This window comes from Varanus komodoensis, unplaced genomic scaffold (assembly GCF_004798865.1).
Source record: "Varanus komodoensis strain SLA01 unplaced genomic scaffold, ASM479886v1 scaffold3, whole genome shotgun sequence".
NCBI classification, from domain to species: Eukaryota; Metazoa; Chordata; class Lepidosauria; order Squamata; family Varanidae; genus Varanus; species Varanus komodoensis.
In genome coordinates, this window is record NW_025335761.1 from 195,858 (window position 1) to 213,776 (window position 17,919).

Sequence of the window (17,919 nt, forward strand, 5' to 3'; positions counted from 1 at the left end):
ATCCCAGTGTCCATTTTAGTTTCCACAACACAACCACCCATTGTCTTTAGTTGCTAAGTGGTCCAGGCAAATTCCCCAGAAGATGGCTAGTTTTGTTCCGATAAACCACCCTAATAACCAGTGGGCTGTTTATTATAGCCATGATGGGCTGTCATGTCAGCTGAACCAGCCTGATCAACTCCTTCATGGGTAACAGGAACCAGTAGATAGTTGGCAACAGCCACTGAATGCCTCCTACTGCTCCTGGTAACATGGCCCATGATGCCACCAGTGACAAACACTTCAAAATGCCACAGCAGAACATGACAGGAGCTGTCACTGGCTGCTATTTTTCATTAGATTTCTGCACACTTGCAGGTTTAGGGGTTTGAAAAGGCTCAGCCTTGCCTGGGCAACAAGCTGGTGTGGGGAGACCTGCTGTCAAAGTGCAGCAGGTACCAACACTTGATCCACACTGGCTCCAAACAGGGGGTTCCTTTTCCACTTTACTTTCCCCAGTAATTGTCAAAAGGCAGGCTGTCAAGGGAACGTGACTTCATGAGCAGTTTTTTGCTCGTGGGAGAAGACAGGTGACCTTTTCCAATTTCACAGCAAGATCTCTGATGTTTTGAGTGTTCTCTCATAGATGCTCATGCCAGCATTCTCAACTTTTCCACCCTTTCATGAGACTCAGAGCACTCAGGTAAGTGTAAAAGTGACACTTGTTTCTGATAGCTGTCAGAAGTAGGGATTAAAAACACCCAGGGAATTAGGACAAGAATGCATAGCTTGGACAAGGAAGTCCATCTTTAAAGCCTTACTACTGTCACTTCTGTCACCATTTATACAGCATATGAACTACGCAAAATATGTTTCAGTCCTTCTGCAGCATGATAGTAAAAATGGCAGTAAGACCAGCAAATCTGAATAAATAAGCATCAAATTTATTGAATCATGAATAATTTAAGACTGGTACAATCATCAGCTTTATTCTCCATGACACAGGATGGGGGGGGGACGGGTGGAACGGGCAGCGGAAGATGTAAGGGCAAGCTGGAGAGCAGCATGATCCCAAATAGACCATTTGCAATTTCCAATCCTAAATAGTAACAGCAAAATTAAATAGGGAAGTGAGGAGAAGGAACATCATACTGTACACAAAATACTCAATTCCTAGTTTTCTCTTTTAAAAATGGCTAGAAAAAATTCATCAAAATGCAGCACTTGTAATCAAATATTTACATTTGTATGTTACAATGAAAAAATGTACATCTTAGAGAACTTTTCTCATAAATGGTTCCACTGGAAACAACTAGATCAAAACAGTAACCTTCCATTTAATATCCACAATATTTTTTCTTTTGTTTTCCTTAAAAGAGAATTGCCACATTTAGACAATGTTCAAGACACAGAATATCAAAATTCTTAAGCATCAACAATGCAATATTGTAGGGGGGTTCTTTCCTTTCTTTGCAAAATATACCAAAAGGGGGGGGGTCTTGCCAACCCCTCCTCATCTCTGCACCATCGCCTAAGAGGAAAAAGGTACATATCCAATATATGATTTACAACTTGTACTGTTCTTAGCAGTTGTAAAGGAAAGGGACATTTCATAGGCTTCCAATGTATAACTAAACATGACTGTTGCATAGAGTCTTGTACAAAAAATAGTAACAGGAAATCATGCCAAAGTTGCAGGAAAGGAAAGGCAAAACTGGAAGCAATCTAGATAAAGTATTTTGTCATTGTACAATGAGAAAGGGTATTGATTAGTCTATAAGGAAAATACGAGCTAAATTAAGAAATGTGCATAACAGGCAACCCTGTTTCCCGAAGTCTCAGAAAGGACACTATAGTTGTGTGGTAACTGAAAGGAACAAAATGACTCAAATTTTCAGTGATCCAAATGAAAGCAATAAAGAATTCCTTTCCTTGTTTACAGCAATGGAATTTGCAGAAAAATGGAATATCCAACCAAGGGTTTTTCTATCAACTAAAAGGTGAAGCAGTAAATTAGACATAGAATCAGCTCCAATCCAATCTATGGAAAAAAATTGCATATCACTTTCCCAAGCCATATTATTCCTTTGAATAATTCTCATGTACCTTGGTATCTATTAAATGCTCCCAACCCACAGAGCCCTATACGGACAAACAGGGTTTTCGATACAAGAATCCCCCCTTCAGTCATTTTCCTAAATGAGTCAGTTCGAAACAAGCACATGTAGAGCTGTCTCTTCTCTTGGAATGATCAACAGCACTTTTGTCCCAGATATGCGCATCGGAGACCGCACACCTTGAAGGAAAGCAGCCCGATGGGCCCATTTGCAAGGGACTTACTGGAGTATAGAAACAAATGAAACTTCTTATGACAGCCATATTACATGTTTCTAAGACAGTTCATAGGGGATCTAATTGTCAAGGGTTCTGCATGGACACATTGCATCTTCGTAGTAATTACTTGTAGCAGGAACTGGAAAATACATATGAATTCTAAATATTAGTTTCAAACAGATACAATACTATCAAATTGAATCATTTAGCCCCTGGGGCATCATTGTAGCAAAAATGTTTATCCCAATTTATGTCTGAGGCATTTCTTTCTCAAGCCAGGCGCCATATTGGCTAGCGTGACCAGAATCCTTGAGTGTTTCTGTTTTCAGTGAGCCCAAGATGTATGCATAAAGCAGTGATCCTTAGGGTCACTCAGAAAGAGCCCTCTTTATCTCAATGCTAAGAGGTAGTTTCCTTCAAGCAGGATTCCTCTGTCCTTAGGAGAAGAGAAGCAGGGAGATGGGAACCCTAGTAGGATGCACTTTTCCCAAGTGCTACAGGACAGAGTCTCGGCACTATCAACAGTGCCAAGACTGGCATAGTTTTGACAAGAACTAGAAGGTTGCATATTGATAGAATGACAGCTGGGAAACTTATCACAAGTCAAGTTTCATGCTACACAGTTCCCTGTAGTTGTTATCAGGCAAGCACTGCCCCCTGCCAAACCAGTATGGAGTAGGTTTTCTAACTCTACCCTTAGGGGAAACAGACATGGCGTTAGAGATTACCTCATATCTAGAGGAATCCCTGGTCTGTATGAAGAGTTCCTTCTGGCTGCTAGATAACCTGTGGATTGTGGGATGCTCTGTAGCTACTGTCAACCGTGTTACTCTGGGCACAAGTTCAGGCAATCTGCAAGACTCCAGAACTAAGAAACAGGATTTCGGCACCACAACATTTAATGGATTTGAAATGCAAAGTTTTAAAAATGTGCGATTTAGGAAACTCCCCAAAAGGTCAATAGTGGAAGGCCTTTTCCATTAAAATGACTTCCATGGACTACATTGTAATTCTATTCCCATCCATGATAGAGAAGTTGTATTAAATTATGTTAATAATCCACTTAGAACAAAGTGGATTCTAATAGTTCATTTAGAACACAGATACTTACAGTCTCTTCAGGCTGTACTACTTCTGAGCATATGCAGTTTCATGTTTCAATGTTCCCCTGGGCTAAAAAAAACAAAACCTTGCACCTTGTATGAAGTCTAGAAGAGAACATTTTCCATGTGAGGAGTAATAAACTGTCCCGACAGACCTTCTAAGCCTGTGTCTCACCATAGGAAACAAAGGGTGCTGAAAAGCTAGCTTCTTACAGTGTATTAGCCAGGTTTAGGATTTTTGATTTTGGTGACTTGTTTTCAGTAATCAGATGATCATTAAGAAGAATAGTCAAGAAACCTATTTTGTTAAAAAGAAACACTCAAAGAGTTCTTGTTTGCGTTAATGCCCGAACTGAGCTATGAAAAACAGTCTTTTGCAAATTTGTGCAATTTTGTTAAGGTTGCCAGCATTAGAAAAATGTAATGAGAGCAAGATGACAAAATGCTCAAAGACAAAGGGCTCAATTCACTCATGTCATTGAAAGGAAAACATTATTATGAGGTATAATAAAGCTACCTATTCAGTAAACTGATTTATGGTAGCATGACCTTGTGTATCTTGCATCATATTAAACCTACAAAGATTATTTTTTAAATTGTGACTAATATTCTACCTGCATATTTTAACTAATCAAGACTCTGCCACTTTGCATTAAAGAGTGATACAACTTAGTATCATAAAAAAAAGGTCTGATTTTGCCTCCACTGACTAAAAAAAAAAAAAAAACAAGCTGTCCAATTAATTTCAGGTTGAAATAGAAATTCTGAGAAGCTTTTTCCCTATCATTTCCCTCCTTTAGTTATTATCCCATGTAGAAACAAAAGAAAATCCCATTTATCTTATTACAAACAGTAACAGCCACTCATTGTACTGCAAGAGATGACTTCTATAGCCCTGTTTTGTTAAAATTAAAAAACCCACTCCATCATATACAGCACTAATGGAATTAGAACACAACTAGTAGAAAGTAGGTAAGGCATCACTTTAAAAAAATCAGCGCCCAAAGATAGCTGAAAAGGCTTGCATGTGTGTTACCTGTTTGGGTGAGGGAAGGGGTGAGGGAAAAAGAGAGAAGACAGAAGTGCTGAGCACTGTGGGATGCTGTTGTGTGTTTTCAACCATCAGCACCACCACAACAAAACACAAACTTCAGTGCAATTCCTTGCGAGGTGTTCTTCCTCCCCAGCAGAAGCACCAAGTTTATAAAAAATGAACTTTGATTCTGTGCGTTTGAAGATGTGGAAGAAAGGACATCCAAAGAAACGTGTTCACTGCTTGTTCATAGGTTTAAAAACATGATCCAGAACAACAACAACAACAACAACAAATCACTTTTAGAGAGACTGTTCTCCTTGATTCAAGACTTGGCTAAGTAAAAAAAATCCTTAAAAAAAATGATAGGCTTTAAATGATTTCACGCACCTTAAGCCTGTGTTATGAACACAGATTTCAAAAACCACAATAGTTTTTTTATTAGAAAAGCTATCTACAAAATGTCTATTTAAGAAGAAAAATGTAAGCTTGCTGGGAGAATTTCACTTTAGTGAGTGCATCCATTCTCACTTAAATTTTACATGGAATTCCAGACTTGCACTGGCTCAGGATCAACACCTCCCTCCCCGCCCCCCGCGCTCTTCTTGCTGACTTAGGGCAGTTGTCTTTATTCCATGGGGTAACAAATGCCTCTCCCAATAGGTGGCAATCAGTGCCAGAAGAGCAAAGGGAAAGACAGAAGTAAATAAACATCTAGACCGTCATTCAGACATTCCCTCCTCCCACCCTGCTGGTGTCACCCTTCATACTGTGATGCGACTCTGCACATTCAGTGAGACCTCTGAAGAGGGGTGACTACAGACCTCTCCTGGATATCATAAAGCAAGATGAACAGGGCACATCAGTGCCGAATGTGTGGACAGCAGGGTGATCCCATTGACTCCATGGGCGAGTCCTACCTTGGGGGAGCATGTCTTCATCTGGTGAGAGAAAGTGGTCCGACTTCTCACTTCAAGAGGCACTGGTCAGATCCCCAAGGAGCTACGGAACTAGTTCCTTAGTTCCATTAGTTGTGTCCCCCTGCCCCTCTCCCCACCACACACAGCAGCAGCCTCCCATACCTCAAGACAAACCGTGTTTGGAAAGGGGATGTATCAGAAAGAGTTTTCTCTGAGGTAGGAAGATCAGCTGTTCAAGAAAGAAATAAAGGGAAAAATACACTACACCAGTGCAAGGACTACGTACTGACAATCGCCTCTTCCATATTTTGTGAAGCACTCATTAAAATACAGTGTCTCAAAACCCTGAACTGATGTTGCAAAGGGTGAAATTCACAGTTCACAGACATGGCCTGGTATCCAAAGATGGGATATGCATCCAACAGAGGAGAGCCATACTGGTGTTCTCCACCCACTTTTTCTTGCCCAGGTCCTGTTGCTGAAAAGACAAGCTGCTAACCAGTTTTAAAAAACACTCGTCTCTGCAGCAGTAGGAACAGCTGAAGCAGAAAGCAAAAGTAAAACTTTGGCTGTGTATTTGGTTCTTCCTACAATGCATATCCAGTCTCTGGATCCTGACCAAAACTGGTAGCACCATCCATTGCTTCAATGGAGACAAACAAATGAAGGGCTCACTAGGTTGAGCCAAATGCCTGCCTTTGTATAAACAAAAAGAAACAAGAAAATATAAAAAGCCAGGGTCTCGAACTGGAGAACAGCCTCCTTTTCTGCATGGATGCATGTATGTAAGTACGCTTGAGTATTTCAGAGTTCCCTGTTTTTCCTCTCCTTGCCTTTTAGGGTACATTACTCTCAAGGCAAGTGCTTATTCTAGATAGCACCAGAACTATCTGCAGCTGAGGTGAGATTCAACCATGTCTTAGAAAAACTGAACCATTACCAAACAAAGCAGTCAGTAATGGTCAGGAGCAGCATAGGCAAGATCCACTCCCTTTACTCCCTTTCTGGACAGTACATGGCACAAAGATCTTTTATTTCAAAGCTTTGAATGAGGGCATCTCCCCTCCCCAAGCCCTAGCCCACTCTCCCCAGAAATTACTATTGACTAACATTGTTTTTATGGGAAAAAATGTATTCAGTGTCTTAGGCATGTGAGCTCACAGCAAAGTCAAAAGAATAAAAACAAAGTAGTGCAGTTCTTATTAAGGAAAAAATAAAAAATAAAAACACAGTACAAAAACATCAAGTGGGTTGCCTGCACCCATATTTGACACTGAATGGGGAGGGGGCGGAGGGAGAGAAATACGGTTGTATTGTTCTTGCAGCTGTAATACTGAGATGTCCATCTGGACCAAGGACCAGTTATCCGCTTGGACTAGTGATTCATTTTTCTACGTGAAGCAGGAGACAGGACACAGGAAGCAAGCAAGCATTTCGGCTAGCTGTGCATCACAACGTTGACTCCAAGGACGAGTCAAGGATATCATCATGATGGCTATTGCTGTTGGAGTCACTGTCGTAACTCTGTGGGCTGGAATAGTTGGCTGCCTCTTGCAATCTCATCAGCATGTTCATCTGAAAAAAATACAAAAAGGGCAAGATGTATTGGTGGGGTTCCAGCACTGCTTGCTTATTTGGCAACCGATACAGCTGAGGTGTTCACTTGTTATATTGATCACGTATCTGCAGCTGGCATTCAATATCCTGAGATGTAAAATCAAGCAGGGTCAGAAGCACATTATTTCCTAGTATACGCTGATTTTTGCAGTAGCCATGCTTTGGAAATCAAGTCAAATTCAGGCTGTATGGAGGAAACGAGGACACAGTGCATACCTCAGTCAGTGCTAGTTGGATAAGCTATGTAAGTCCAGCTATGTAAGTCCAGCAATCGCAACACTTACTCTGGTCCATTCAATGGACCCATCTCCACCTCATCAGCTTATGTTACTTTTAATTGGCATGCCAAGTAATTGTTACAGAAGCATCAGGGAATGGTTACCATGTTTTTTAGCAAGATTTCCTGAATTTTGTATGAAAGGTGCTAGCAAGGGAGCGCTAGCATATGTGGAGACTCTGCACATAACCTCGTTTCATGTGAGTCGTGCATGCATTAGTGCATGCCGAGAAAAAAGCCATATTGAAGATATAGCACTAAATGTTAAGCCTTTGAGGGATCCCTTGCATGCAGCTAGTCCTGTTTCTCCAAGCTCTGCCTGAATTTATTAAGTAACGTGGGGCTGCAGCCAACAGTGTGGGGGTTTCCATGGAATCGGTATCCTCAGGGACAGATCCGCAGGACTGATCTTGCCACTTGTTTGCAGTATTCTGAACAGAACAAGTACTGTGAGATGAATCAGTCCACAGAGAACTATTTTCTACTGTTCAAATTGAAAAGGGCACCAAAATGCACTGAATGAGAGAAATAAGCACAAAATGTAGCTTGAATAGCAAATGGAAAGCTGGTGGTTAATAAAGAGCAGCTGTCTCCGATACACTTTCAGAAGCAGCTGGATTTAGTGATCCTTCAAAGCCTTTGGAACAATCTGAAAATTGTTGGATTTAGAAATTGTTTCTAAACAGTCAAGCCCATGACATTATCATGCCTCTGGTTTGGATGAGCAACATCATGGGAGGCTGAGATGATTTGTTAGGATCTCTGGCTACTAAGTGGTGTGATCACTGTTCCGCTTAACTCTACAAAAAAGCTGCTTGCCACAATATAGCTTTAAGCCTGACACATAACAGAGACAATGCAATCACCCAGACCTCGTGTGAACTCCAAGTCAAGTACACACCATCACATTTACAGCATAACTGTAAACTTCTGGCATGGACCACAAAAAAACAAATGAGCAAAAGAGGGCTCATCGATGTGCGCTTTCCACAGAAGCCAGAAAGAACGTTTTCAGATTTCACAACGCACGCCTGATCCTCATCTAACATAACTTGCAAATCATGTTATTCCATTGACAAATCTCACCAGAGGATCTCCTTCAGCATCACTGGGTGGAACTTGTTTGCTGGTCGAGCCTTCCCGTGGCATAGAATAACCATCAAATCCAACATCTTCTGGGCGCAACTGCAACAAAGGCGGCCATTCATGGTGTTGTGGGGTGGCTGCCCATGGGTAAGTGTCCATCACCCATTTGGCAGGGTCTTCCCAGGGTGCTCTTCTTCCATACAACTGCAACCAAGAACAGGAAAATATCTTTAATAAAAGCAGGGCATAGTACATTTATGTATTATATGCTTCAGTGTCTGAGATAATACATAGCATCTTCCAGATTTAGACGGAGAGCACATGATGCAGCTACCTGGCTTCAGCTAAGTAGTCTAGAAGCCCTTTTTATTTCCCCAGCATTTTAGTAGGTTAACTTTTAAACTTTGTTTTTATATATTGCACTTGATTCTCTACTGCTGCTATGCTTCTACGCAGAATCATAGCAATTCCAATTATGGTTTTATTCTTTTAAATTATTTTAAGCTAATGTTTGTGTATGTTGTAGTATTTAATTTTAATGTCTGTTAACTGCCCAGAGTCTCAGCTATTGGACAATATAAAATAGAAATAAATAGGTAAGTAAAATCTACCATGAAATCTCAGTACACCTGGGGTGACAATATGGACCAACTGTGCCTGCCAATTCAGGTTAATGGAATATATATTTGTGATACATGCACTCTATAATTCGCTGCAGTTCTACAGAAAACACACATGGATTCACTGAGGTGCAAGCCACATGGAAAGAATCCACAACAGTTGTCTAAAATACTGCAAAGCATTGCTTTAAAGCAATCACAAAAAGTTGTATCTTGAATACAAATAGTGAGGCCAAGCTGATGGAATTTAGGAAGCATCAAACACTTTTTTGCTAAACCCAACGAACCTTGTCTTAATACGCTTATCTGTATCTTGTCACTGCAGGCCAAGTTCCTCCAGAGCAATCAGTAGGGTTCATGGGGTTTTCATTCAGGTACTGTTCAGATGCAGGTTTGCTTATTTTTAGAGGCAGAGCTACAGAATTTGCATAGAGGACTCTTTGGGCTAAATCACAATATGCTGGGATATTCAGTGGTATAAGTTTGGGGTGCCAAATCAACAGGAAAGCACTGACCACTGAACTCGGGAGTTTTATATTTAAGAACAGCAACGATTTGGGAAATCCGCAAGTGAAAACTTTCCATAGCAAGGAAAAAGGCACAAGTAGCGGCTTAAATCAATACACACCAGGGTCCCCCGGCTTGATGTCCTCCAGTCCTATGCTTCCTCCTACTCATCATCACCAACATACATTTAGACACTGCATTCCAGAAAACTATCAAAACAGTTTAAAAGTGATGAAATGACCGATTATAATAGTAGACATCTAATAAAGTAATTGCCAGATCTCTAAAACTATACTGTCTTGGTCAACTTTCAGGAAGAGCCTGCATGAAGAGATGGAAATTCAGCAGACAGCTAGTGTTCCAGGAAAAGCATTCATGAAGGCAACACTGGTGCTCTGAGGACTTCCTGAGCCAGACAACTGGAGCATTTGACACCGCTGGAAGTGTTCTAGCTAAGGACTACAAGGAGCACACAGGAACTTATGGGGTGAGGCAGTCCCCAAGGTAACCTCATCCCAAGTCAGTTCTGTTGACTTGTTCCATTCCAGAAATACTCATTTAGTCTTGTTTCCATTTGCTGTAGAAAGTTCTGGGTTCCTTTTGTGCTGCCTCTGTACAAACAGGTGGCACCCAGGTGAGGGACATTCAGTATTTAGAAGAAATACAATAGGATGACTGAGGCAGCTTCACGAAGCAATGACTGAGCTACTAAAGAAATAGAAAGAAGCAGAACAAAGTCCTGCAGGAATTTCTAATTTCACTTTGCTGAGGTAGACCACTTCAGAAAAGGATATTCATGGGGGATTGCTGGGGTTCACGTGAGAGACCCAACAGTATCTTTTGAGAATGCTGTGCCACAGAAAAATGTGAGCAGCACTGGAAGTATGAGGGGTGTTCAATGTATTCTCGGTATCGGGTTGATTTGCTATTGATGTGGGTAATTTAGTTATTGCATTAGCTAATGACACTATCTGAGGGTATACATGCAAAATTTCAAATAAGTGTGATCATTAGTTCCCTAGTAATCCTCAGTGAAAGACGACCATGATGACTGACATGACAATGTTGAAGAAAATCGAGCACCGTGCTGTGATTAAGTTCCTTACAAAACAAGGAAAAAGTCAAAAAATCATTCACTAAGAGATGGTGGCCGTTTACCAGGACTCTGTACCTTCATTATCTACTGTTCAAAAGTGGTCAAGTGAATTTAAAAGGGGCAGAGAAAGCATTGAAGGCGACCCTTGCTCGGGCGGGCCGGTTACTGCCACAATGAAAGAAAATGTGAAAAAAATGGAAAAACTTGTCTGGAAGATGCCTGAATAAAAATCAAAATGTTAGTAAAGATGACAAACCTATCCGTTGGTACCATATTTACTATTTTGCATGACCATCTTAACCTTTCAAAGGTCTGTGCAAGATGGGTGCCGCGAATGCTCATGGCGCCTCAGAAACAAGTGTGAGTCGAGTTCTGTAGGGGAGTTTTTAGAGCTCTGTGGTGAAGATCCATCAAGTATTTTTGACTGGATTGTTACTGGAGCTGAAACTTGGGTTCATCACTATGACCCTGAAAGTAAGCAGGAGTCTGTGCAGTGGCATAGAAAAGGTGCTGACCCTCCAAAGAAATTCAAAGTCACTCCATCGGCTGGAAAAATAATGGCCACAGTGTTCTGGGACTCAAAGGGAATTTTATTGATCAAGTACACGAAAAAAGGTGAAACCATAAACACAGCATCTTACGCAACCACTCTGCATAATTTAAGAGAAGCAATTAAAGAAAAAGGGTGGTGAAAACTGACCGCAGGTGTGTTGCTTCTTCACGACAATGCACCCGTTCACACGGTGCGTGTTTTGAAGGCTGCTTTGTGAGACTGTGGTTTCGAAGAAATAAACCACCCACCCTATAGCCCGGACCTGGCCCCTAGTGATTACTACCTATTCCCGAATTTAAAAAAAGATCTTCGTGGAAAGCAATTTTCCAACGATGAATCGCTCAAGGTGGCAAATAACGCACATTTTTTAGACAAGGAGGAAGGGTATTTTTTACAGGGAATTGAAAAGTTAATATCTAGATGTAACAAGTGTATTGACGTTATGGGGGGAAAAGTGCCCTTCCCAAATGGTTGGCTTGGGAGCTTAGTTCTAAGGCCATCAAAGAGCTCCATTTCAGTGCCTGGCGTGGTGGTTCTGCTTTGGTGACAACACTTCTCAAGGATTGGGTGAGTCAGTCAGCTTCAGGCATCTAGTTCAAGCAAAAGTCGCCCAAGAACTCTGAAGCAAGGTTTTGATTTTACTGGAGTTCAGCAAGACATTACAAAAACTCCTGCTCTGTGGAGCCATGAACCTTATTGTGAATAAACATCTCCTTAGGCTAGCCATTTCATTTCAGCAAGAGGAAAGCTGAAGTAGTTAAAGTGTTTTCAGATTGAAATAAATATTCCCATTCACATTTGTAATAGAACAGTTTTGGTGACTTCCCTTATTGGGGTGGTATTTCACTTGCTGGACAGTATTGTTCTGATGTCTACTCCCCTGTGGATCATATGGTGGAAAATTAAACAACACCCCACAGGAGTCATGATACATTGACCTGGTCCAGATGATTAAATAACCCTTTGTGGGTTTGTTTTTTGTTTTTTTTACAATAAGCTGGCCTAAGAACCCATGCACTATAGTAAGGATTATTCAACCCAGAGTTGGTTGTAGCATCATCCAAACCAAAGTAACCAATCTCATTGTGGGTAGTGGGAAGCGGCAAGCAAAACAACAAAACCCCCTTGCTGCTCTTGGCAATCATGCCACTACCAGTGAAAGCTCTTCCAAATTGCCCAAGTAGAACATTGGAAGAATTGACACTGGCTGACCACTGTGTTGTTGTTGCTGCTGCTGCTGCTGCTGTTGTTAAGCTCCACCTCAAATGTGCATGAACTTTTTTCATTTTTTAAAGTTGGATTTGCACAACTGTGAAGGTACACAGTTCCACAGGTTCAAAAGTGGAAAGTCTCACCTGGATGAATCCTTGGGAGTTACCTGCTGTTGAAGCTGAGCAGGTACCAGCCCTAGCTCTTGACCCAGATAAGCCCCAACTTTTCTACCCATTCCCCAAACCCAAGATGCTTGAGAAGGAAAAGTGCAACACCTCTTTTCATTAACAACTTGCTACTGACAGCTATCAAAGTTAGGAGGCTCTTTGAAAATACAGATTTAGGCGGAACAAGGCAGAATAGTTTGGACATAGGAAATCTGTTTGTAATCTCTGAAAACACAGGGGGAAGCTGCAGAAGTAAAAAAAGGGTTTACAGATATAGTGGGAAAAGGAGACAATGCAGCTTTGGTTTGCCAAGTTCACTGAGCTACAAGGCAGAGGACTGAGTAAAGGAAGGCTTGGACCATCCAGAGTGAGTCTGATTGGCTGTTGGGCACCCCATGGGCTGCTTGCGTAACAGCCAACCCACTGGCTTACTGCCAGGGTGGGTTAGGGTGGTGTGCAAACCTTCCCATTATGAAAACATCCAAATGCCATTAATGCTCTGTACATAAATGTTTCTGTGCAAGCCAAAGGCCCCAACGGCTATCCCCTTTATCGTCATTACAGGACAGAGACAGGTGCTTGCAAGAGTAGACATTAGAATTACACAGAAATAAAAGAGCAACTTGCCTAGGCTGCAGCACAGGTGCTTCCAGATGCATTAATGCACCATTGCCCTACTGCACGCACAGGGGCCAGATGTTGCTACATTCCTTTTGTAACCCCTTCTCATGTTCCCCCACTACTTCTTTGCTCTTAGTGCCCATTAAGAAAAGCAAAGGTGGGATAGATGCACAGCACATTTTAATCAGCAGCACAAGGAGCCCTCTATCTGGAAGCAGCCTGAGTATCTAGTACTGAATTCTGCTAAGTGTTTGGAATTCCTTTAAAATCCCCTAGATCAGAGATTCTCCTTTGACCCTACACATTCCCCACTTTTAAAATACTAAGTAGATAGCCTTTAGCAAACTTGGAACTGTAATCTGTAACAAAAGTTGGCAATTACAACTTGAAAACCAAAAGGCAAAACCAACACTATTTAATACAAATAGGAGGTGCTCCTATATGACCAAGGACAGTGCATTTGAAGCATGCCAGTCAATACCTCTTGACCAGGATCCAAAGAATTCAGCAGCTTGGGTATACTTAGCAGAAACCCTGGGTTTATTCCCTTTGAACAGGAGTACCCAAAACTATAAACTAAGAAACTCCTTGAGAGAGGTCTGACATGTGGTATGGTGAGTTTCTGTTTCTTAAATACTGTTGTGAGCTAGGCATTCCCTCTCAAGCAAGAGAGTCTCTCCAGCACTTCTTGTAAGCATCATTATTCTATATAGAAGACTCTAAGCATCTACAAGCCTCTGAGCATACACAAAGAGATGTTGAACCCTTTCTGCCAACCCAAAGCTTGCTCATGAACCCTTCGGGGCCTGTCTCTGGAAGGAGGGCTGCTGTGGAACTGGGTGCGCCTACGTTCTGCACTCTGAGCTCCTAATTGGGCCAACAGGCCCTCGGGTCCACATCTTCAGAAGGCAGGCGTTCTCCATCCGAGAAACTACCCATTTCCAAATCTCCTCTCTCCCATCCTTCGTCTGCTTCATTCCCACAGGCGGGAGGGAGTCTGGGCCTCAGGGGTGTCCTTGAGCTACTTTCATCCAGAGCGGGCTCGGACTGGCACTGAGAGACTGAGTCTGCAGGTGCGGGGCTGTCTGTTGCAAGAACAGTTCCATTATCGGAGTCTGAGCTCTGAGCCGGTGTGGTTCAGCCAACCCCTTATCATCCTTAGAGACTAAGCTATCAGTCCCACCAAAATGGGCCGCTTCTTGTACACACCTGGGAATCTTAGCAAAGTGCATGCACATGACGAATACAAGGCCAAGACTCCTTAGGACATTTATCTTCACCATACCATCAGCATCATCATGCTAAATGATATACATCAGGGGTAACAGAGCCTCAGGCCCAGGTGGCTTTCCAGGTTTGTCTAGAAGACTGTGCCCCCTTCCCACGGCACCACTGCCTTTCTGGAAATGATGCTGCTGAACATAACGTACAGGCAGTGAAGGCTTAAAGCTAAAATAGGCAGGTGTTCTTGGTCCCTCCCATTTTGCTTTGGGCCCCATCCACACTGAACCCCACAGCTTCTCTAAATGGAATTCAGCTCTCAAGCTGAGAGAGACTCTGCAGCTCTGCTATACATAAGCTAGGTACAAATAGGACATGCCTGCAAGCTTTCAGTTCAAGTTAGCACTGATCGTACTGGAGAGTTGTGACAGTACCCTTTGTGCTATGCCAAGTATATGTGAGAACCGCAGACCAGAACAGTAACAGCAAAGCACACACCATAGCCTAGGATCTAAACAGCCACTTCTGGCATTCCCAGTGGAGCTTTCATCCCTTGAACAGAAGGGGCCCAAATTTGTGAAATTCCCTTAATGCTGAAGAGATTAGACATGCAGTATGGTCTAAGGTGCAGGGGGAGATAGCTTGGGAAGCACATGATCCTTTAGGATCATGGAAGTAATGAACACTTCTTTTGATCCAAAACAGAATCCAGGAAGCAAAAATATTTTGCCAGAAAGATGGAAATAATCTGATGCAACATTTGAGTTTGCCTCAAAAGAGGCAAAAAACAGCATCCAAACATGTGAGGAAAGTGGATTTCTGGCCTCTTACTTTCTGAACAGAATTTACATCCTACAGTACAACAGATAGATACCAAGTGAAATCATCCACTAGGTGGCACTATGTGATTTGAAAGCCAGCCTTCTCAATTATACAGTAAGCCATACAGACCCACCATTGAATCCAAGGAGTCTTGAAGAGCCCTGCTGGGTAGCCAGCAGTTGTGGCTGGAGCCAAGAGAGAATTGGGGTTGGGGAAGAACTGGGGGTGTTGGTAATGAAACTGGATGAGGCCCTCATTCATGAACATGGAGCTGGTCTTGGATCTGGGATAAATCTAGCCAAAGACTTGGCCTTGGAGCAGAAGAGGGAGCAGAATGTCAGACTGCACTGGCTGAGCCATGAGACACAGGATAAGCAGGCAGGTCCTATTGTGCCCAGTGGAAGGAAGGACAGAAGCAGGTGGGTTTGCTTTTGAACAATAAACGAGGCAAGCAATCCATGAGGGTGGGGAGAGGGCTGGAGGGACCCCTGGAACTGCTCCTCCTCTGTACCACTGCATCCTGCTAGTTCATCTGCCTTTCACCCTGGCCCAGACAATGGTGGTGGAATGAAGGAAGCAGGCACACCAGAGACTGCTGCCACTCACCAACTGCCTATCAAGGAAGCAAAGGATATCAGTGCTGAAAGAGTGAACAGGCAAGTTAGAAGGTAAGGCTCAGCAAGGCGAGATCGTGCTGAGGCTATCTTCCCCAAGCGTCTTCAGAAACTTGGAGCTGGCCTTGCAAATAGGGGAGGTTTAAACCTTTCCTTCCTAATTACCTATCCTTAAATTTGTCAGTCCCTGCAGAATCAAAGAGGAGGGGAGAGAAAAGCACCCTCCACTGGAGCTTCTGAGTATGTCAACTTGGCCCTTCATTTTCATATCACTTGGAAGTGGTATTAGCTCTTATCTCTCCACTTCCAGAATCCTCTCCCAAGCTTTATCTTGTAACTTTCTATGAAGAATGCAGAATTGATCACCACAAGGAGGAAGAAGGCTGAGAGAGAGGGAGAGGGAGAGGGAGAGGGAGAGGGAGAGTGTGCATGCCAAATGGATATGTATAAATAAATGGATGGAATCAGTTTGCAACATTTTGGGGCGGGACTTTTCAGCAGCTGTGGATGACATCAAAGACATCAAAGACACACTGGAGAGCCAGTGTGGTGTAGTGGTTATGAGCATGGGACTGGGACTCAGACGACCTGGGTTCTAGTCCCCGCTCAGCCATGGAGCCAACTGGGTGACTTTGGGCCAGTCACAGACTCTCAGCCCAACCTACCTCACAGGGATGTGGGGATAAGATGCAGGAGGAGAATGATGTAAGCTGCCTTGAGCCCTTTGTAGGAAAAAGGCAGGATATAAATCCAAAAAAAAAAAAAAGTAAGGACAGATGACCAATACATAGGTTACAGATTTCCCAAAAGGTCACAAGGGAGCAAGTGGGAACTATTCCAAGCTTTTAATGGTCTACTTGACCCACTCAACCATGGCCTAGAACAAGAGTTTGCACAAGTAAACCAACACTGAGCTCATCCACCAATCCTCTGCCCCAGGTCACAGGGCACTGACAAAAAGCAGTGCGGTTGCTGGCACCCTTCATGTCAACACGCCATTTCATTTTAACTGCTTTTTAAAAACATGAACTGTACGGGAGACAGCACTGCCTGGACAGAAATGGGTGCCAAGGCTAACATCCCTCCTGACCTAGAATTCTACACCGTTACTGAGGAAAGACCTTGCAGTGCATGGATTTAGCTCAGATTTCTCTAGTCCAGAGTTGCAATATTGATGGAAATGCAGGCAGACACAAGCAAACCATCAAAAAATTATCTGTGGTTGTCTAAAAATGTGCATGTCTCACAATATTGTCTTTTCAAACACTTCCAGGTTTCAGAAACTTTTAAAAAATGTTGAGAACACTAAACTTCCAGATTCTTTGCCACACCTGCCCTGTTCACAACCCTAAACCTTAATACATTTTGCAAACAAAACATAAACATTCCTGAGCTTAAGATACTGGCTGGAAAATGTGCACTTCCACAGTGCACCATTTTGCGAAAATGAGTATTTTATTCTTATTCAAAGAGAATAAGGGTGTGTGGTTTAAAAAGTATGCATCCAAATGTATACTTTTCCTTTGTGAACAACAACAAAAGCCGGCAACTGAGAACCAAAATGGGGTGGACTACATTTCAAAGTAGTAGCAGAGAAACCTCCATAGGTCAACCTCCACTAATTCTTCCTTCCAATCTGAAGCATCTTGGCTAACTTCTAAATGTGCTGACCACCAGGAAAGTCTTAAGGAGTTTTAGAAGGCACTTGCAGGGGGAAGAGGAGGATGTGTAAAAACCCATCGCAGAAGCAGTAGCCCTCTGTATACAGTAGCCCAGGGCTCCTTGCTAGCCCCCCCCCCCACCCATTTCTCTTCCCACCCCCTTGATTAGTCAGGCCCTCACAACAGTTATTATGTGACTAGAAACATCTTTTGGGATCAGTTTTGTGGTAGTGTCCACAGCAGTTTCTTAAATTCCCCAATATGCCCATAGGTACACAGAAGGCTGGGTACTGCAACTGTAGGACATTTTTCAGTCTGCAATGACACACTTTCTTGCTCTCTATATTTGCTGAATCAGATCACGGCAGCAGCATTATCTCAGCTACCGGAAATAGGTCAAAATCAAAATTTGTCAGGAGATACTAAACAGCATCAGTTCATCACTGCTAAATGACTCCCAAGAGAGTAATCCTAGA

At 42.6% G+C, this 17,919-nt stretch overlaps 1 protein-coding gene across 8 annotated transcripts in view; it reads right to left on the reverse strand.

Moving 5' to 3' along the window:
* Window positions 1-901: 901 nt before the first annotated feature.
* The window catches only part of NAV2 (neuron navigator 2), a 332,059-nt gene continuing 315,041 nt past the window's right edge, over window positions 902-17,919 (reverse strand). For all 8 annotated transcript variants that reach the window (XM_044436703.1, XM_044436702.1, XM_044436706.1 and 5 more), the window contains 2 exons: window positions 8,350-8,553; window positions 902-6,944 (listed from right to left, as the gene is read on the reverse strand). In XM_044436703.1, the coding sequence (XP_044292638.1) occupies window positions 6,819-6,944; window positions 8,350-8,553 (330 nt within the window). In that variant the 3' untranslated portion in view covers window positions 902-6,818. The remainder of the gene's footprint in view (window positions 6,945-8,349; window positions 8,554-17,919) is intronic.